Source organism: Peromyscus leucopus, chromosome 23 (assembly GCF_004664715.2).
Source record: "Peromyscus leucopus breed LL Stock chromosome 23, UCI_PerLeu_2.1, whole genome shotgun sequence".
NCBI classification, from domain to species: domain Eukaryota; kingdom Metazoa; phylum Chordata; class Mammalia; order Rodentia; family Cricetidae; genus Peromyscus; species Peromyscus leucopus.
The window spans coordinates 14,389,510-14,411,056 of NC_051082.1; the positions used below are offsets into that span (position 1 = coordinate 14,389,510).

The window sequence follows — 21,547 nt, forward strand, 5'->3', positions numbered from 1 at the left end:
TGTGTGTATGTGTGGTTTTTGTTTTCCAGGCCTAATGGACTCATTTATCAGAAGTTTCGAAATCAGTTTTTAGCCTTCTCCATTTTTCAGAGTGAGTGCTCAAACCCAGCTTAGGGTGGGGAGGGAGGGACCTGGTTTCCCAAGGGATTTTACTGATGAGGAGGTCCCCAGAAAGATGTCCATCCTGGCCTGTGTGGAGAGGAGGGAAGAGAGTCCGGGCCAGAAATCTAGATCCCCCCCTCCACCAGTCTCACACACCTGTCTGAACACGCTTTATCCCTTACAGTACGGACAGACATGTAATGACCCATGAACGCACCAACCAGAGTAGAAACCTCTGGATTGTCCCTAGGCTTGCAGTAGGCACTTAACAAATGCTTTTGGGAATGCAAGCTTTGCGAGGCGGTGCTGGGAGCCGCATGCAGCGTTGAGGTGCACAGGAAGTAGCTCCATGCTGAGGGTGACAGCCGCTGAAGTGAGGTAGTGACCGAGAAGTGTGGCTGTGGTGCCTTATTAAAATAAAAAAGTAGGTCGCCAGGGTGTCCTCTCTGCCCTTCTGCTCAGCCCACCCACCGGCCTGCATTTGATAAGGACGTTGGCCTTGGGGTGGGGGGGAGACTTGGGTGTTTTCCTTGAGCCTGGGCACTGTGCTCCCCCTACAGGCTGTGTTCAGTTCCTACAGTACTATTACCAGAGGGGCTGCCTCTACAGATTGCGGGCCCTGGGGGAGAGGAACCACCTGGACCTCACGGTGGGTGAGTAACTGGGCAACAGGTCGAGTTGGGAAGACTGATCTACCTCCCTGCAATAGAGACTCATCATCAGAAGGGCACAAGGCTTCCAGGCCTCAAAACTGGGGCTGCCATTTGTTTTTTTGTTTTGAGACAGGGTTTCTCTGTGTAGTTTTGGTGCCCGTCCTGGATCTCGCTCTGTAGACCAGGCTGGCCTTGAACTCACAGAGATCCGCCCGGCTCTGCCTCCCGAGTGCTGGGATTAAAGGCATGCGCCACCACCGCCCGGCTGAGGCTGCCATTTCTGACCCCACGTGCTGTTTACAGTTCATCAGGGATCCTGTTTCAGCCACCGAATGTGGTAGCAACAGAGTGCTAGGCCTTTCAACCTTACCCTTGAAATGCCTGTATTTTTAAAAAAATAATTATTTTGTATTTTCTGTACATTGGTGTTTTGCCTGCATATATGTTTGTATGAGCATCTCCTGGAACAGGAGTTACAGACAGTTGTGAGCTGCCATGTGGGTGCTGGGAATTGAACCCGGGTTCTCGGGAAGAGCCGCCAGTGCCCTTAACCACTGAGCCATCTCTCCCGGAAATGCCTGTGTTTTTTTGTCTGAACTTTATAATATACACAATATTAGGCTGGGTGTGGTGGGACATATCTGAAGTCCCAGCTGTCTGGGAGGCTGAAATGGGAGGATCACTCGAGCCCAGAAACTTGAGGTCAGCCTGGACAACAGAGAGACCCTGTAGTTTTTTTTAAGTAGTCACACACACTTAACCTCTTAACTCTTCCCACAGAAGGGTTCCAGTCTTGGATGTGGCGGGGCCTCACCTTTCTCCTGCCTTTCCTTTTCTGTGGCCATGTGAGTCCCCCTGTTTGTGGGTACCCCTGTCAGGGATGACCCCCGGGAGCAGAAGATCTCTGGGGCTCCCCTCCCTCACAAGGTATCTGTCCCCAGGTATCTGGGATGAGATACCCGCCCATACAAATATCACCCCAACCTAGCTCCCTGTTGGGATGTATTTAATGCCTGAGCCTCAAAGCTTCCTGGGAGTCTGGGAAGTCTTCTCCACGGCTTGCAGGGTAGGGCCAGTCCCTCTGCAGGAGCAGTCGAAAGCCTCAGGTACACACACTACCCCCTCCCACCCCGCCACATCCCCATTTCCTCAGGCTCTAGGGGACAGTAAGGATAGAAGCGAGAGCTGGCCCTTCCGACCTGCGGTGTTGTGTCGGAGACACTTGTGATTCCATGGGCTGGGGGTGTCAGTGTTGCGGGGAGTTGGTCTTGGATGCTGGGGAGCCTGGTCCATCTCCCCGGCTTTCCACATGGATCTGCAGGGAAACGGATGGGTGAGTGCTGCCTGTCTCCCTGTCTCCAGTTCTGGCAACTCTACAATGCCGTCACGTTGTTTGAGCTCTCCAGCCAGGAGGAATGCAAAGAATGGCAGGTACATGCCCACGTCTGTCTGTCTGTCTGTCTGTCTGTCTGTCTGTGGGCAGGGAGGAGGGGGCTTGAAGAGGGCGGGGCTGCCTTGGGGAAGGACCCTTCCGATCCCTTTTCCTTGGTTCTCGGTTCCTGCTGCCCAGAGTTCTCGGCTGCTGGGGCCTCAGAGGAAATAGTAGGAAGGAATTCAAGAGGTCAGGGGGCCCCTCAGTGTCGTTGAACAAAGGAGGATTATCACCCCACTCCTCCAGAACCCCACCTCGGGGACCCACCGTATTCACATACCCCCGTGCCTTGCTGGTGCCTCCCATGGCTGTGTTAAGGGTCTGGGGCTGAGGTTAGAGGCAGGTTCTTCCGCAGGGGAATTGACTCGGGCTTCTCCTTCCTCCCCCGCCCCGGGCATTGCTGGGGGCCGCACCTCCGAATGGACCAGGTATTTGTGCTGGCACTCACCTTCCTCATCCTCTTCCTCGGCAATTTCCTGACCACACTCAAAGTCGTGCACACCAAACTCCAGAAGAACAGAAGCAAGACAAAGCAGCCATGAGCCTCCGGACTCGTGGGCCTGGGGTCTTGGGACTTGAGAAGGACTGCGGGAGATTGCAGTCAGCAGCCCAGCTGCCCAGCCGCCGGGCACTGGCAGCCGTGGGCAGCAGCATCTCAGGGGCCGGCAGCAGCACCCGGAGCAGGACCAAGGCCCTGGTCCCTGGCCAGACGTGAGGAATGTGAAGGCCGCCCGCCCGCCAGCGCACACAGTATTGCCCTGCCCCAGCGCCCTATTTATAACCTATTTAACGCCGGGTCTCTCCCCCCACCTCCCTTCCCTGGAATCTGCGGCCTTCCCTGCAGCTCTGGGTGATGGCAGTGGCCACACCTGTGTCTGTCTTCCAGGGAGGGGCGAAAAGCCTCAGGGACCCCCCTTCCCGCTCCTTTCATTTGAACCCCTCCCTGGGGTTTAGATGTGCCTCACGGGGGTTGGCCTCAGCTGACCTGCTCCTTACTGTGGCCCAGGCACCCGGTGGAATGAAACTTTCAGCATCCTGTGGAGCCCCCCCCCTCCCCTGGGCCACCATCTGTTGTAAGCGCCCCCCCATACCCCCCACCCTCTGTGATGAGGGAGTATTTAAGTCCTCAGAGAACCTGCCTGTCTTGTCTCTTGCTTTGTGTCTCCTGAGTCGCCTGCCTGCTGGCCACTGGGGACAAGGGGCGCAACCTACTCGGGACCTAGAGTTCTCTTCCCCTCCGAGCAGGCGGCAGGGTTTTAAGGATGGTCTCCACCAGAGGGCGCCCGGCCTCTGGGTTCTTTGCAATCCAGTGGGCTCTTAAGGTTTTCTCACTAATGCCCTTCCTTCACAAGCTTGCTGTGAGCCCTTAACCTGGTGTGACTGGAACTTAAGTCGTTAGGAGGTCATTCATCCCCTGCCTCTCCCCACCGCAGGCAGAGGGTCTTGTATGTTTGGGAAGGGCTGTTGCGACCCCGTGAGATCCAGGCAGCAGCCAGGGTGGAGGTGCAAACAGGTCCAGCTGAATGTTCTGCCCCTTCCCACCCATGGGCCTCAGCTGCCCGCTCAGACCCGACTTCACAGCTGGCGTCCTCGGACATGCTTCATTTGGTCCTCACAGGAGTTTTAAATTCTTGAGTTCTGTGATAAAAAACGAGATCTCGCCTCTCCCACACTGAGAGTCCACCTAAGAATCCAGATTTCTGTTTACCTTACAAAAATGGAAAGACCTGGCAACATTCCCAAAGAGCAAGATCAGGCACCTGCTCCTGTTTGCCTCAACCTGCCCCTCCCTCCATCCCTGCCCTACCTCTGTCCTTGGTCTCCTGTCCTTGGGTCCCCTGGCCTGTCCTTCACAGGTACCCAGGACTGCCCCAGATGAGGAGTCAGCAAACTTTTCCCATTAAAGCCCAGATGATAGTATTTTAGGCTTTGTGGGCTAGTCCTGTGGTAACTCCAGCCTACAGGTGTGGAGCAGAAACTGCCCTTGTCTAATCGTGGCGGTTCAATAAAACTTTATTTACAAAAACAGGCAGTGGCCATGTGTGGCCCACAGGCTGTGGTTTGTTGACCTCTGCCGTACATACACGATAATTTATTCACAAGGCCTCGGATTCTGAGAGAACAAGAGGTCCTTGCTTGGCTCTGCAGGGGACAGCAGGGCCTTGGGGCACTTGGGGAAGGGGATCAGAAGTCTCTTTCCTTGGCAACCTGACTTTACAGTCTGAGTCAAGAGGTATTGGGACAGATGGGCCAGCCAAGGCCATGGTTTCTTTAGGAGATGCTGACTTCCTCTTGGGGGCGCTAAAGCCACCTGGGATACTTGGCTTGAAAACTTCTGAACCGCAGACCCTAGACTTTCCGGAAGGAGTGTCAGAATTCAAGAATCTTGCTGTGGTAGACACTGGTGGTCAGCAGGCCAGTTCTGGAAAATTGTCCCGTGTAGCCAGAGACCGTCATGTCAGTTCTGGAGGGAGGCAGGGACAGTCCATTCCTGAGCCCCACATCCTGGTAGAAGCAGAGACTGGGGTGGAAGATGAGGAACTTTACTACTTAAATGACCCAGTCCTGGCCATTGACAGATGGGGAATGGTCTAAGGAGAGAGCCCATTGGCCCGAGGCCCCCGATGGGGGCGTGGGCACTGTCCACCAGGGGTCCCCAGTGGAAGTCAGCCGGGGCTTTGGAGGTGAGACCTGGAGCAGGGATCAGATGGGGGCCCTGGCTGGCCTGAGTCTATTTTGACCTTTTGAGAGATTGTTTCTTCTCCCCTGAACATGTGTCTCAGGCCAAGACAAAAGTCTTGAGTGTGGTAGAGAGGGAGCAGCTGGTGCCAGCCCCATGTCCGGCTCGCTGCCTGTGGTCTCCTGATAGGCCGTGGCCCCGGGTTCCTGAGGGGAAGAAGGGATAGGCTGGAGGATGTCGCTGAGCCTATCTCAGGAGCTCAGGGAGACGGCGTCAGGGGAACAGGCTGAGGACTCTGAACAGCATTGCATACCCGCATTTGCCCACATCTCAATGCCCTTCTGAGCTCCAAGCATGAACTGGGTTTGGAGAGGGAAACGCGCATGACTGGGATAAGAAGGAGCCGTTACGAGGGCCCCCCTGCGACCTGGGGACAAGTGCCAGTCCCAGGGCGGAGGAACATGGGTGGGCCTGGCGCCAGTCATTCACCATGGAACTACAGCGTGAACCCAAGGGGGATGGTTCCAGAACGTTCCAGGAGTCTAGCCCCCGATGGCCAGGCACTATGGGCCTCTGATGGGGCAAAATCCCCCAGCCGGGTCCCTGGCCACAACAGTTCCACAACAGTTCCACTCGGGGCTGTCAGCCCCAGGGTCACAGCAGCAGGCAGGTCCTGTGTTTTTTCTGCCTCTGTGCTTTCTTCAGGGCACTGAGGGCCACTTTGGCAGCTTCCCTGAAGACGTCTTCCACATTCTCCCGAAACTTGGCGGAACATTCCAGATAGAGTGCGGCTCGCATCTTTTCGCAGGCAGTCATGCCCTGGGAGGGGGTTGGGGGAGGCAGTATTCATTAGATGAGGGCCTGGTGCCTCCTGACACCCCTATACACGCACACACACCCTGGTGCCTCCTGACCACACGCGCACACACACCCCACCCCACCCCCAGAGTCTTAGGAGTTTGGGCTAGCTTTGGAGGCTCTCCAGAGCTGGAAAACAAGCTTGAGTGCTGGCCAGTTTGGGGTTTGCATGGCTGGATGGAGGAAACCCCTTGCTGGCCCCCACCTGCCCTCTCCCTAGCTTTCAGCAGAAGGGGAACTGAATTGTGAGAACTGGGGCTATCTACATCTCAGGCTTCTGTTCCTTGTCGGTTCCAAACTCAATGACCGAGTTTGCTGGTGAAGTGAAATAAAAACCTTGGTTTTACCATTATTAGTGCCTATGCCTTTCTATTTATTTGAGACAGGGTCTCACTGTGTAGTCCTGGCTGACCTGGAACTTGCTATGTAGACCAGGCTGGCCTCAAACCCAACAGAGATCCGCCTGCTTCTGCCTCCTGAGTGCTGGGATTAAACATGCGCATGATTATACATAGACTATTAGTTTTTGTTTGTTTGTTTGGTTTGGTTTTTTGAGACAGGGTTTCTCTGTGTAGCCCTGGCTGTCCTGGAACTCATTCCGTAGACTGGGCTGGCCTCAAACTCAGATCTGCCTGCTCTGCCTTCTGAGGGCTGGGGTTAAAGGTGTGCACCGCTGGGCGGTGATAGCGCACACCTTTAATCCCAGCACTAGGGAGAGAGAGCCAGGCGGATCTCTGTGAGTTCAAGGCCAGCCTGGGCTACAGAGTGAATTCCAGGACAGGCTCCAAAGCTACACAGAGAAACCCTGTCTCGAAAAACCAAAAACAAAACAAACAAAAAAGGTGTGCACCATATTAGTTTTTTTTTTGTTTGTTTTTGGTTTTTCGAATGACTCCTAAGTGCCTGCTAAGGCACTCTGGTTGAGAAGACCAAGGCCTAGGTGGTCTCTGGCTATGGCAGTTGAGGGGTCGTGGACCTGGGTGGTAGCTGGGACCCTGGCCCACCTGTGTGTAGGTGATGGGCTCCAGCTGGGCTGCCCGGAGCTTCCGCAGCTGCTCCTTATCCTTCCTCAGGTCTGTCTTGCAGCCGATGAGAACCATGGGGGTCCCTCTGCAGAAATGGGTGACTTCGGGGAACCACTGAGGAGGGAGAAAGCAGGGTTATCAGGGCCGAGGCCACTCTGCAGCTGACCCTTACTCTCAAGAGGCAGGCGGGACTTTACCTTGATGAGGACATTGTCGTAGCTGGTGGGGTTCATGACATCGTAGCAGATGAGAACCAGGTGTGTGTTCTGGTACGACAGAGGCCGCAGCCGATCATAGTCTTCCTGCCCTGAAACCAGAGAGGGAGCAGAGACATGAATCCCTGTCTGCCTGGGGGCCCTGTCTGGCCTTTGATGGGGTGGGGGATGACCTCAGGGCCTAGTTTCCATATTTATAAAGTGGACAGGATGGGGAAAGAGGGAATAGATTATATGCCGTCAAACCTCAGCTGGACTGATACAGAGAACTAAACTGCAGCCATTCTGTCGGGGACGGGAGTGTTCCCTCGCCTGTCAAGCCTGAGACTCAGATCTGGGATGTTTGCCATTCGGATATCTCCAAGGCCCAGAAGCATGTGCTGGCTCCAGCCTCCTTGGTTCTGGGGCAGCTGCCTGGATTCCTCCTGCCCATTCTTGCAAATGCTAATGAGGTAGGAACAGGCACATTGATCACCACATCTCACAGGGGCAGTCAGCTCCCATTGCACCTGGGGCCCACCTGGGGACATGTGACAGTCCCAGACACAGCCTTCCATAGGTCCAGTCCAATCAGAACCTAGAAGCTGGGCCTGGGTGTGGCTCATTATGCTTTTGTGAAATTTGGAGGCAACTCAATTTTTTTTTGTTTTTTGTTTTTTTGTTTTTTGAGACAGGGTTTCTGTGTAGCTTTGCGCCTTTCCTGGAACTCACTTGGTAGCCCAGGCTGGCTTCAAACTCACAAAGATCCGCCTGCCTCTGCCTCCCGAGTACTGGGATTAAAGGTGTGCACCACCACCGCCCGGCTGCAACTCAATTTTTATATTTTATTTATTTATTTATTTTTGGAGCTGAGGATCGAACCCAGGGCCTTGTGCTTGCTAGGCAAGCGCTCTACCACTGAGCTAAATCTCACACCCCGTTATTTATTTTCAAGGGTTTCTCTGTGCAGCCCTGGCTGTCCTGGATCTAGCTCTATAGACCAGGCTGGCCTCAAACTCAGAGATCTGCCTGCCTCTGCCTCTCAGGTACTGGGATTAAAGGCGTGGGCCGCCACCGCCACCCAGTTTGATCTTACTGTGCAGCCCTGGCTAGCCTAGAACTTTCTATATGGACCAAGCTAACCTCAAACACACAGCCACCTGCCTGCCTCTGCTGAGTGTACCTGCCTGTGTGCTGGGCATACCATCATGCCTCGTCGGAAAACGTGTTTTGTCAACTGTTTTAAACTTCCAGAGAGACTGCACGGGAGAATGCAGAGAACCCTTCTGAGCGTCCCTGTTTGTGTGTGGCTCACCTGCTTGATCAACTGCACACAGGCAGCCCCCCATTGCTCTCACAACAGAGTGCCTCAGAATAGCTTGTCCTGGTCCTGGCACCGAGCCCAGCAAGTCACACTGACCCCATCCTTGATCCACTCTGAATTCAGGTTTCACCCACTTCACCAGAAAGGTCAGCTTTTTTTTTTTCCCTAGTCCAGGAACCAGCCGGGATTACACGCCACCTTGAGTCACCATGCAAAGGTATCTATCTTTTAAAAATTCCCACAGAGAATGGATCACCTTTAGAGCTCATCAGTGACCCTCACTCAGCCACCTTTGTATAAACGTGATGTCCATCTACTACAAGGAACGCGGAGGTCCAGAAGGCGCCTGTCCAGCCCTGTCCTCATTTCTGGGCGGTGCCAGCCTACACTCCAGTCAGTCAGGGTAATTTACACCCTTGGTCTCCCATTGGTAACAGGGCGTAGGTTCCCTCTGGTTTTACATGCCTGGTTTTACATCCTCAGCCAGCTCCACCAAAGCACAGTTCCTAAAGTCATGGGCACCAGAGGCAGGTAAGACACAAGTTCAGACCTCCGCTGTGTCCTTCACTGTGTGACTTAGACAAGTCACCTGTGGGAGCTGAGTCTCCACCTGGAACATCAACATCTTTTCATTTTCCTTTCTTTTGTTTATTTTTATTCTTTCTTTAGTTAAAAAATTTTATTAGTTATTTGAGAGTTACTTTTTTATTATATTTTTCATTAAAGCAATTTTTAAATTTAAATATATTTTGATCACATTCTTCCCCTTCGAACTCATACAACTTTGAATCCTTTCTCAAAAAGCAAAAACACAGTACAACAAACACCCCCAAAACCAAGAAAACAAAACCACACACATGCCCCCCCCAACCCAAATAAAAGCATACAAAAAAAAAAAAAAAAAAAGAAAGAAAGAAACCCAATGGAGTCCATTATATATTGGTTGGTCAACTCCTCCTGAACATGAGGCCTGTCCTGGAGCGGCTGATAGACCCAGGCTGATATACTATTGGAAAAAAACTGATTTTCCCTCTCCCAGCAAATATAAGTGATAGTTCAGTTGCTAACCTTTACCCTAGTGGCTAGGTTTTCATTCATTCATTTTTTTTTTGTCTTAATTGATTTACTGGGACTAGAGAGATGGCTCAGCAGTTAAAAGCACTGGCTGCTCTTCCAGAGGACCCAGGTTCTGTTCCCAGCACCCACATGGTGGCCCACAACCATCCACTACTCCAGTTTCAGGGGATCTGAAATCCCAGTCTGATGTCTGGGGGTGCCAGACACACATGTGGTGCAGAACACTGATACGCATAAATGTAAACAGTTTTTAAAAATGAACTTCTTTTGGGGGGTGTGGAGAGATGGCTTGCTTGGTGGTTAAGCGCAGTGGCTAGGATCTTCCTTGCAGAAAGGACCCCGGTTAAATCTGCAGCATCGAACTTTTCAAATTGGACTTATTTCATGGGTGTGAGTGTTTTGCCTGAATGTATGTTTATGCACCACATGCGTATGGTGCCATTGGAGTCCAGAAGAGGGCACCACATCCCCTGGGACTGGAGTTACAAATACTTGTGAGCTGTCATGTAGTTGCTGGGAATTGAACTCGGGTCCTCTGGAAGAGCAGCCGGTGCTCTTAACCTCTGAGCCATCTTTTCAGCCCCCTTCTTTCTGTTTGTTTTGTTTTTTTGTTGGTTTTTTTTTTTTTTTTTTTTTTGGTTTTTCGAGACAGGGTTTCTCTGTGTAGCTTTTCGCCTTTCCTGGAACTCACTTGGTAGCCCAGGCTGGCCTCGAACTCACAGAGATCCGCCTGGTTCTGCCTCCCGAGTGCTGGGATTAAAGGCATGCGCCACCAACGCCCGGCTGTTTTGTTGTTTTTAAAGACAGTCTCACCATGTAAGCCTTGGCCGGTCTCAAACTCAGAGATTCAACCCCCTTCTGCCTACTAAATGCTGGGATTAAAGGCATGTGCCACCAGGTCAGACTTGCCTTGTTAACTTTTTTTTATTTTTTTTATTTTTATTTTTATTTATTTTTTTGTGACAGGGTTTCTCTGTGTAGCTTTGCACCTTTCCTGGAACTCACTTGGTAGCCCAGGCTGGCCTCGAACTCACATAGATCCGCCTGGCGCTCTCTCCCTAGTGCTGGGATTAAAGGCGTGCGCCACCGCCGCCCGGCTGTTAACTTTTTTTTAAGTGTGTGTGTGTGTGTGTGTGTGTGTGTGTGTGTGTGTGTGTATGAAAACAAACACACACACACACTCACACACACATGCATGCACACATGTATGTGGGTTGTTTTTTGAGACAAGGTTTCATGTATCCCAGTCTAGTCCTGAACTCCTGACCCACCTGCCTCCAACTTCCAAGTCTTGCTGGCATTACAGGTACATACCAGCCCATCCAATTGGGGACATGGAAAAGTAATAAAACCTGTCTTGTGGGATGCCACCAGCCAACATCCTTCTAACGTGTGGGGTTTATCCAAGTGTGCAGCAGCCATCGTGACAGCTGGCCCAGGGAAAGTATCCATGCTCTCCTTCAGTCCAGGTCCCCTCCACACGGGAGAAAGGGGTGCTTGACTTCAGCCTCCCTCCCCACAACAACTAGGAGATACCCCTTGTGGGACACTGGGACACTGGCTCAGGATGTCACCCCACAGAGGACCCTAGGCAGTCTTCTCTCTAAGTCTCTGTCAATGTCTTTCTAGGCCTGTGCATCCAACAGGGCAGCTTCCCAGCCCGATGTGACTCTTTGAATGTCAACTAATTAACAAGACAAAATTGAGTTCCTTGGTTGCACTAGCTACATTTCAAGTGATTAATTGCTATGCCAGGCTGGCAGCTGCCACCGCAGAGAACGCTGTGCACAGCTTGGATCTGTCTATTGCTTGCTAAGTGACCCTACCCCCCATGCCATCCTTTTCAAACTACCAATGGCGTCTTCCTTTTTTTTTTTTTTTTGAGACAACGTCTCATACAGCCATAGCTGTCCTGGATCTAAGTAGTCTAGACTGGCTTTGAACTCACAGAGATCCGCCTGCCTCTGCCTACCGAGTGCTGGGATTAAAGGTGTGCGCCACCTCACCCAGCTTCTTGTACCACCTCTTCCTGATCTCCTGCAGTCCTTCAGTAAAGCCACTCGCCACCTGGCTGCTGGATAGATCTGGAAACAATATTCTGGTCAGGCCGCCACACTCAGTGGTCCCCCAGGTCCCCTACTGCTTGACACGGGAGTTTACTACACAGCAGCAGATGCCCACCTGGAACTTTTGACGGTTCTCCTGCCTCAGCTTCCCTAGCTCTGAGATTATGGGTGTGTAGCACCCCAAGCAGCTTTGTATTTTGTATGTAAAAATCCAGACCATAGTATTTGCTTTTTCACAGTACTCATCGTCTCTCTATTTTTATCTTTTTTTCTCGGAGACAGGGTTTCTCTTTGTAGCTTTGTGCCTTTCCTGGAGCTTACTCTGTAGACCAGGCTGGCCTCGAACTCACAAAGATCTGCCTGGCTCTGCCTCCCGAGTGCTGGGATTAAAGGCGTGCACCACCACCACCCAGCCATACTTTTACCTTCTTATAGCATGCATTTTTAAAAAGATTTACTTTATGTATGTCTTAGTTACTGTTTTAGTATAGTGAGGAGATACCATGACCAAGGCAACTCTCATAAAAGAAAACATTTAACTGGGGCTGGCTTACAGTTTCAGAGGCTTAGTTCATTATCATGGTGGGGAGCGCGGCAGCACACAGGCAGGCATGGTTCATGGTGCTAGAGAAATAGCTAACAGGTCATATCTGATCTACAAGTTGTAGGCAGGACCTGGCAAGGGCTTTTGAAACCTCAAAACCCACTCCCAGTGACACACCTCTTCCAACAAGGCCTCACCTCCTAATCTTTTTCAAATAGTTCCACTAACTAGGGACCATGCATTTAAACATGAGCTAAAGCTGGGCGGTGGTGGCGCATGCCTTTAGTCCCAGCACTCGGGAGACAGGCAAGTGGATCTCTGTGAGTTCAAAGCCAGCCTGGTCTACAGAGTGAGATCCAGGAAAGGTGCAAAGCTACACAGAGAACCCTGTCTCAAAAAACAAAACAAAACAAAACACCACATGAGCTATGGGGGCCATTTTCATTCATAACGGGTGTGAATGTTTTGCCTGCATGTATTTTTTTAAATTTTATTTATGTGTATTTATATATCTATGTTACATCTGGTGGCCAGAAAGGGTGTTGGAATCCATGGGGATGGAATTACAAGCAGTTGTGAACTGCCTGATGTAGGTGCTGGGCGCTGGGCACTGAACTTGGATCTTCTGGAAGAGGAGCAAGTGCTGTTAACCACTGAGCCATCTCTCCAGCCCTGGCTTGCCTATTCATCTTTAAGGGTTCTTTACAGGGGCTGGAGAGATGGCCCAGCGGCTAAGAGCACTTGCTCTTATAGAGGACCTGGGTTGGATTCCCTGCTCACCACTGCCTGTAACTCCAGCTCCTGGAGATGCAATGCCTTCTTCTGGATTCTAGGGGTACTTGCCATCACATGCACACACCGACATACAAATACATATACACACATACATACTAAACATCAATTTAAAATAAAGAAGTACTTGCTACTCTTGCAGAGAACCCAAGTTCTGTGCCCAGTACTCAGTTAACTCTAGTCCCAGAGAATCTGATTCCCTCTTCTGACCCCCTTAGGCATCAGGCACACATGTGCTACACATAAGTACATGCAGGGACACACTCATATACATAAACAATTCTTCAAAAACAGATGCCCTTAATTACATCCCAATATGAAAGGGAAAGTATAAATACAGTCAACCTAGTATCTTTGGATCCTATGTGTAGGAGCCCACAAAAGTTTCCTAGTGAGATCTGAGCCTGCTTTACACAGCAGGGCTGCATAAGGGGATGGCTGGGCCACATGCCAGGTCACCAGGTGACTGGAACGGTCTGCATTTGACTGTGCTGGGGGGAGGTCTTTTGCTCCACCCCTTGGCGTTCCTATAAAAGATCTTTAGAAGAGACAGAAAGGGATGGTGGGTTTTGACCCAGGCCCTCCCGAGGCTAGCCTGTGTTTCTAACTCTCTCTCTCTCCTCTATATTTCTATCTAAATATTTCTCCCTTCTCAAGAGTACCCTTGAGGAAAAAAGTGGGAGCTGGTCTCCCTCACCTATGTCTACAGAAGCAACTTCCACTGGAAACATTTAGAAACACTGTATCTGACCGAACAAAGACTTCTTGTCACATTCCCTAAATAATACAGGTAGCAACTCTTCACATAGCACTGATACTGTATCCTGAGTAACCTAGGGGTAACTGAAATTCAGGCTATGTGAAAATGGATGGTGTACCATTTTCTATAAGGATCTTGAATTTGAGTCTCTATGGAGGTATGAATGGGGGTCTTGGAACCCATCCTTTGTGCTTACTGGGGGATAACTTACTCAGATTTCATATACAGGGGCTCAGTGTCACAGATGAGAAGCAATTTGCCTAACGCTACAGAGTCAGGAGCCAACCCCAAACCTTCTAAGTGGAATTAACGCAAATTAACAGCTTTTATTTTGTATTGTGTAAAGACAGGCTCTGGGCCTCTAAGTTGTAGGTGGGGTTAGTGATGGTGTGCATAAGTCTAGAATAACAAACACATTCATTCTCTTCCAAAATTTTGTCTAGAGGGTTCCACCAACAGTTACAAAATGAGGTCCAGGTACTGTGTCTTCCTCTGCATGTCACCTGCTGTGACTTTGAAGGACACCTCCTCTGATAGGCCCTCCCTGCTTTTAGCATGGCTTCCAAGTGTGGCCCATTCTGCTCAGCTCAGACAGGTTCCTGTTTACTGTCTGGCCTGTGGCAGGGCACACTGTGAGGGCAGAGACTGGCCACCGCTATCCTTATGAATTCCCGGCCCCCAGGAGACATTCAGGAGATCCTAGCTAATTGCTGGCTTGTGGTGGCTCAGGAGGCAGCAGAGATGAGGGCAGAGATGCGCTGGGCTGAGCATGGACAGCTGCGCTATTACCTTAAAGTCAGAGATACGGGGAGAGGTGTGGGTGGAGTCGGGTTGCTGTGGGCTGGAAAAAGAGGAACCACAGTGGGCGGAGAATGTTCACACACACTGCTGTTCCCTCTTCCAGAAGGTTCTCTCAACAGGTTGCAGCTGGCTGATGCTTTCTCTCTCTCTCTCTCCCTTTCCCTCCCTCCCTCCCCGCTTCTCTCTCTCTCATTACTTTTGGGTCTATGTAGAAATGTCACCTCCTCCAGGAAACCTTTCTCAACCACCCTGAACCAATGGCCTCTTGGTGTCCATCAGCCCCATAACAAAGGTTTTCTTTTTCTTCTTTTTTCTTTCTTTTCTTTGGCTTTAAAATACATCTACCATCTGATGTCACATGCCTCTTATGACTTTTGTTTCTTCCCCTAAGTAGGGGGGCCACTGTAAGCCTTGGAAGTCAGGTGAGCTCAGGAAAAATCGACTGAGGACAGGGAGAAAGCTAAACCCTTTGGTGGTGTCTGCCTTCGACTTCCTGACCCAGGTTAATTCAAGCAGCACCCAGGAGGTAAACTGGCCAGGAGAGTTCTTGTTAAGAGCCCAGGTGGCTGAGGGGAGCAGCCCCGTCAAGGTCACAGTTGGGCAGTGCCAGACAGCTTAGTCCCCACGGCCAAGGTCAGCTGCCTGCCCAGTCACTCTAAAAGCACCCAGAGTCCCCCACAAAGGCTTTCCCACTAGGAGTGAATCCTTATCTGTCCTTATCTGTGACATGGAGCTTTAAAGCAGGTGAGTCTTCGGGACAAGATTACTTAATGAGAGTGACCTTTATCTGTGAGTGTTTACCCCGTCAAAACGCTCTTTTAAAACTGAACTTCGGGGGCTGGAGAGAGAGCTCAGTGGTTAAGAGCACTGGCTGCTCTTCCCGAGGACCCAGGTTCAGTTCCCAGCACCCACAGCTCATAACTGTCTATAAGTCCAGTTCCAGGGAATCCTGCACTTTTACAGACATACATGCAGGCCAAACATGAATGCACATGAAATAAAAATAAATTATTAAAAAAAACCCTTCATTTTGTCATCAATGAATGGGTCTGCGCACTTGAGGATGTGAGTGCCCATGGAGTCCAGAAGAGGCTATTGGAGCTCCTAAAGCTGGATTTCCAGGCAGTTGTGAGCCGCCTGACATGGATGCTGGGAAACAAACTCGGGGTCCTCAACAAGTGTAGCGTACACTCTAAGTCACACAGCCATCTCTCCCCCTTTCCTCCCCATTCAAAACAATTTATGGGATGAATTTATCATTCCGCACAACCACCACACAAGGTAGGCGTTAGTTACCTGCCTTTTCCAGCCAGAGAAACCAAAAAAAAAAAAAAACCAGACAGGTGAAAAGACTTAGCAAAAAAGCTGATAGACGCTGCAAATGATAAAGGGTATGCAGGTGCTTTTTGTTCAACCCCCCCCCCCAGAAGGCAGCTGGGAGAGCTTCATTTCTGTTTACCCGTGATAGCTAATCTTGATTGTCAACTGGACACATCTGGGAATCGGGAACCTCAGTTGACAATTGCCTCCATCAGACTGGCCTGTGGGCATGTCTGTGGTGCCGTATCTTGATTGGCCAGTTGATTGAGGAGGGCTAAACCCACTGTGCGTGGTGCCCACTGAGCAGGTAGTCCTGGGTTATGTTAGAAAGACAGCTGAGCAAGCCAGTAGATAGCACTCCGCCATGGTCTCTGCTTCGGTTCCTGCCTCTAGTTCCTGCCCTGGCTTCCCTCAATGACAGACCAGAGTCTGTAAATATAATGAATCCCTTCTTCCTCCAGAGTTGCTTCTGTACAGCAACAGAACACGAAATTAGGACAACACCCCAGCCCTGGCAAGTTTGACAGAATGGCGGCATAAACAGTTCTCTCAAGAAAAAAAAGGGGGGGGCCTTGGTGAGGAATGGGGGGACAGCTGAGACCTTATTTCCTTCTTAGGCTTCATTCTGCCCGGCCTTTTCTTAGGATTCAGTGTGAGCCTTTCATAAACACAAGGAATTTGAGCTGGGCGGTGGTGGCGCACACCTTTAATCCCACCACTCGAGAGGCAGGCGGATCTCTGTGAGTTCGAAGCCAGCCTGTGAGTTCCAGGACAGCCAGGGCTACACAGAGAAACCCTGTCTTGAAAAACAAAAAGCTACAAGGAATTTAGGTACTGCTGCCGCCCCATCTACCCTGGAGGGTGGGTACTGGACACCCTTTCTGGCAGGCATGACTTGGACACACATTCTGGAGCCTAGTACTTTCCTTCCTAAGTCTTAATACCCTTATCTGGGAGAGGGTGACCGGCTCTGCCCTGATTTGGAAACAAAAGGACTTAGGGGCTGGGCAGAGGTGTGACCACGGCTCTTGTGGTTACAATACCAAAACAGAAACTTCCAAGGTAGGTGAATGACCTGGGTGCAAATTCCAAGCCCTGAATCTCAGAACCCCTTAAGGGGGCCTCCCATCCACTAGGTTAGTCGGGTATCCTGTTTTGCCCATGAAGAGGCCAAGTCACGGTCCGGGCGGTGGTGGCGCAGGCCTTTAATCCCAGCACTCGGGAGGCAGAGGCAGGCGGATCTCTGTGAGTTCGAGGCCAGCCTGGTCTCCAAAGCGAGTTCCAGGAAAGGCGCAAAGCTACACAGAGAAACCCTGTCTCGAGAAAAAAAAAAAAAAAAAAAAAAAAAAGGCCAAGTCACTTGCCCAAAATCTCCTTCACGCCCTTGGTTCTAGTGAGGGATGGGGCCGTGGGCCAGAGCTCCCCTGACGTCCCGCCCATTTTCCTGCCGTTTGCCAGGCAGGTGGAAGTGGGGCTGTCACCCCACCTGACGTACTTCCTCTGTGGAGTGGGGCTGTCCCTGGACCACGTTCCTTTTCCGGGCCAGGGTCCCTAAGACCTAGAGCTGTGTGGAGGGGTGCCATGTCCTCAGGACACAGTGCTCCCCAAATCTACTGGGGGGCAAGAGGTGACCCGTTTTGACCAAAAGCATTGGTCCTCTCGGGAAGGGGTGTTGCTGGCAGTGTGCGAAGCGGAAGCTGATGAAGAAGGAACCCACTTTTACGAGCTTTGCTAGGGCCCCCCCTGTCCCCCTCCTAGGGACAGGAAGAGACAGGGAAGTCCCTTCTTGACATGCGACAATGGTACCTGACGTGGCTTACCCGAGGCCTGACGTGGTCCCAGCTCCAGGGCTGTAATGGCCCCTCTTGTCCTGACCCCTTGTCTTAGCAGCTGTGACCCTCCATGAATTCTCTCACACAGCTCCCCCGTGCCCCTGTGCGCCTCTCAGTCTAGACGAGACTCTCTGGGTGGGGTCTGAACACCCCCACTGCCGCCATGACACCACCCCTCTCTGCCTAGGAACCTTCTGGCCTCACCACAGCTTCCTGTCTGAAGATGTCAGGGCTCAGGCGAGGCCACTAGGGCTGTGGGTGCTAGGGCCCCACCCCCTCTCTACCTCCCGAGCACCCAGTACTCGGTAGAGGACTGTGGTGTCTCCGCTTCCGCAGGATGGAAGCAAGCAGCCAGACAGGCCTTACATGTGGGCATTGATGTACCACTCACTGCCCATGGCTATCATTCATTTTGGGTTTGGAAAAAAAATTCAACTTTCTGGGGTCATTCCTGTCCCATAACTCTGACCAGTGCTGACAGGGAAGGCAGGTCCCTCCCCCCAGTTCCAGAGCTTTCTATGGCATTTCCTAGAGCCATTTCTAACACGGTCATTGCCCACACCTCCTTAGCCTCCACGTTTCTCTAGTCTAGACAGTTACTCGCCATCATTTTTTTTTTCTCCCACATTATCCCAAGACCCAGCCACAGGTAGAGCTGACTCATCTCCCTGATAATGAATTCATTTACTCCACAGTCACTGCTACAGCCTCCTGACAAACACCGTGCACATACACACACATGACCCAGCTTCATAGGCATATTGCTCACTGGCCAGGGAATTTCCTCCAACCATTAAGACTTCCCCAGTCACTCAAGTGACTGATAACATGCCACTTGTCAACATAGCTCTAGGACCTAGGAATCTGTCCTGGAAAAAAAAAAAAAAAGCAGTGGACACTCCTTGAGAGGGCACCTAGATTCTCCACCCTCTATGGAAGGAGCCGGACCAGAGCCATGTGTGATGGTGCCTATACCTCAGACGGCCAGGCAGGAGGATGGAGAACTGAAGGGCAGCATGGGCTGCTTGGCATATTTGAGGTCAGCTAGAGGAACAGAGACCCCTGCCTGGAACAAACAAACAAACTCAGATTGAGAACTGGGAAGGTAGTTCAGTGTCAGTGGTAGAGCTTAGTATGCACAGGGGTCTGATTTTTCAGCCCCAACACAAAATGAAAAAGAAGTCTAAAGAACAGTATGTGCTGAGCTGCTCCAAAGCCAGCCCGCCCCTGTGCTGAATGCTGTGTATATGAATTTGACTGAATTTTTTTGTTTGTTTGTTTTTTGTTTTTTTTGTTTTTCGAGACAGGGTTTCCTCTGTGTAGCTTTGCGCCTTTCCTGGAACTCACTTGGTAGCCCAGGCTGGCCTCATAGAGATCCGCCTGCCTCTGCCTCCCAGTGCTGGGATTAAAGGCGTGCGCCACCACCGCCCCGGCTTTGATTGAATTCTTTTGACTATTTTAGCTCTGATGAAAGATAAGGAAAATAAGGCTTGGATGCCCCCAGTGCCACAACTGAGGGGAAGCAAGTCAGGGTCTTGGTCTGACTCGAAGCAGGAAGCAGAAAGTTACAGACAAGATAGCTTGCTACACCCCACTATCATCACAACCTCCCCATGTCAGCCGCTGGGATCCCCCTCCATCCCTGCACAGCCTCTAGGAACAAACTTCTTCTAACCAGGAGCAGCTTTCTGGACCCTCATCATCATATCGCCTGACATGTCCTTCGGGCATCTTTTTCCAGAAAACGTCCAAAATGGTCTCCGCTCTGGTCTGAGGGGGAAATGGTCCTGAACAGGGAGGGAACTTTGGGATGTGACAGGAAAGGCTGATGGCAGAGGGAGGCAAAAAAACAGACTTCCTGGCCCCTCCTGGAGCTGTGGGGAGGCATGCAATACTTCTGCTCAAACAGTACTTCCCCCAAAGCGCGGTCAATGGTCCTGTCCCTCCCTGGCTCCTGGATCAGAGGCGTGTGTGTGAAAGTAAGTTTTCCAGACCAGACTTTTACTGCTCTCTGGGCCACACCTCAGAATTCCTTCCTCACACACCTGGAGTTGGAGGAGAGGGTGGGTGGGGAGCCTCAGTGGGCCACTCAAGGGGTAGGGAAGTCTCTCCAGTCGAACTTGCCCACGACAGGAAGGAGGTAGAGGTCTGGGGGTGGGGGTGGGGGTAGCCCTCTCCTGATCCTCTCCAGGGGGTGGTGGGGTGGGGAGAATGCCTGGATTGGGGCTCCATTTAAGATCAGAGACTTTGCCTCACGCACACAGGGATGGACTAGAAGGAAGGGGCACTCGGTGACTGTCCTGGTTCCACCCAGTCACTGGACACTGAGTCACCTAGATGGATGGGTGAGGCTCCACCTGGTCCAACCTTTACCCTGGAAATGCTCATGACACCCCAAAGGGAACCCCGGTGTTCGTGAACTGTGAGCCGACGTCTGCTCTTTGAGGGGCTAGCACTAGGAGACAGAGCCTTATTTTGATCCATTTCCTAGACTTCAGGTTCTTTTCTAAAGTTGCCTGTTTCTTCACAGAAAAACCAAGAAAACACAGAATGGACTGTAGCCCCAGGATCCCAGAAGCCAGGGACACAGGAGGAGGTCCACTCACAGGACCTTGGGGTCTCAACACCAACATGCCAGCCACAGAATCCTGGATTCAACAGCTGTGATCTAGACCTTGCTCCCCTAAAAACGATAGGACCCAGAAACACAACCCATTGAAATCCAAGCCCCAGGGGACTCAAAATCAAAGACCACGGTAAGGAAGGAATTCTGCAACCTTGGGAGGTACAAGTACAGCCCCACGTTTCCTAGAACCGCAGGAGAGGAACAGGGCCGGGGAACAGAACATAATACTGGGGGGTGGGGGTGGATCAGAGTTCGCCTCAACCTATTACCTCCCCTTAAAGCTGAGGAGGCAGAGGTCCTTTTGCCTTTCAGGGCCCCCCAGCCAGCCAGCTCCCTGCAGAGACCTTCCGCCTTGTTAGGGTATCAGGAAGGGAATGCCCCAGCAAGACAGGGGAAACCCTTGGGGATGACCACGGGGGACCCACTGGGCTCTGGTGCACTCACCAGCAGTGTCGTAGAGGTTCAGGGTCACCTCCTTGTTGCCCACGGTCACACTAGCCGTGTACTTCTCAAACACCGACGGGGCATAGTGCTGTGAGAGAGGGAGGATCGGGTTGGTCTTTTAAGGGGTGCAAAGGAGGCTCAGAGTCCCCGACAGATCCCTCCCCCACGAACGTCTAACACCCTCACTCCATCCAGCTCAGACCTGGCAAGCCACTGGGCCCAGGAATTCTCAAAGGGCTGCCTGAAGGAGACACCCAGGACTGCACGGTCCAGACTTTGGGCTCTGGGTCCTGGCTGGAGGACACCCCTTGTTCCTTGCGGGGCCCCAAGCCCCTCCTCGCCCCCTCCTGCCACCTACCAGGCCTCACCTCGGGAAAGGAGCCTTGGCAATACACCATGAGCAGCGACGTCTTGCCGCAGCCGCCGTCACCCACGATCACTATCTTCAGCTCCTTCCTCGCCGAGCTGGGGGCGGCGGCTGGGGCCGGAGCACCTAGGGCGTCCATAGCCCAGAGCCCGCAGCGCTGGATGCTGCGCTCTGGCCAGAGCCCAGTGGAGCGACAGGGAGGGGGCGGGGCGGCGGGGCGGGGCCACGAGGCTCCGCCCCGTCGGGCCGCCGGCGCCACCTCTGCCAGGCAGCCTCCCCGGGCTCACCTCCCTGCCTCAGTGACTCTCTGCTCTGGTCCCGCCCTGGGTTTTTGTCTCTCAGTCCCCGGGGGGGAAACGACGAGGAACCGGATGCTGAGCCACAAGCGCAGCCGCGCATCCCCATCACCACGTGTGCCTGCGCATCCCCCAGCTCGTTAGGTCCGCGGTTTCTGCCTCTTCACACCGACAGCCCGTGGTTGGCAAGCTCCGCCTCCTGGCGAGGACCCTTTGATTGGCCGGCCCCACCCCCATAGGGACTCCTGGACTAGAGGGCTGTACCCGGCGCCCGGGGTTCGCAGCCAGCCCTTGCAGCCAGTCGGCCAGTGGGGCCCGTTTCCCTACAGGTGGTACCCACGGTCGTCCCCGAGA

The 21,547-nt window shown here is 52.2% G+C and overlaps 2 protein-coding genes across 5 annotated transcripts in view; one reads left to right on the forward strand and one right to left on the reverse strand.

Moving 5' to 3' along the window:
* Tmem120b (transmembrane protein 120B) overlaps window positions 1-4,215 on the forward strand; it is a 41,983-nt gene extending 37,768 nt beyond the window's left edge. Inside the window, exons 8-12 of one of the 4 annotated variants that reach the window (XM_028885860.2) lie at window positions 30-91; window positions 663-755; window positions 1,536-1,600; window positions 2,118-2,186; window positions 2,616-4,215. In XM_028885860.2, the coding sequence (XP_028741693.1) occupies window positions 30-91; window positions 663-755; window positions 1,536-1,600; window positions 2,118-2,186; window positions 2,616-2,729 (403 nt within the window). In that variant the 3' untranslated portion in view covers window positions 2,730-4,215. Of the gene's footprint in view, window positions 1-29; window positions 92-637; window positions 756-1,535; window positions 1,601-2,076; window positions 2,187-2,615 lie in introns of all 4 variants that reach the window. The other 3 variants (XM_037198707.1, XM_028885861.2, XM_037198708.1) reach the window with 3 other exon arrangements.
* On the reverse strand, window positions 4,183-21,124 carry Rhof (ras homolog family member F, filopodia associated). Its single transcript, XM_028885862.2, has 5 exons — window positions 20,899-21,124; window positions 20,531-20,618; window positions 6,948-7,057; window positions 6,730-6,864; window positions 4,183-5,686 (listed from the first exon to the last, which is right to left on the reverse strand). The coding sequence occupies exons 1-5, from the start codon at window positions 21,034-21,036 to the stop codon at window positions 5,522-5,524; spliced, it is 636 nt and encodes a 211-aa protein (XP_028741695.1). The 5' UTR covers window positions 21,037-21,124; the 3' UTR covers window positions 4,183-5,521.
* Window positions 21,125-21,547: the final 423 nt, after the last annotated feature.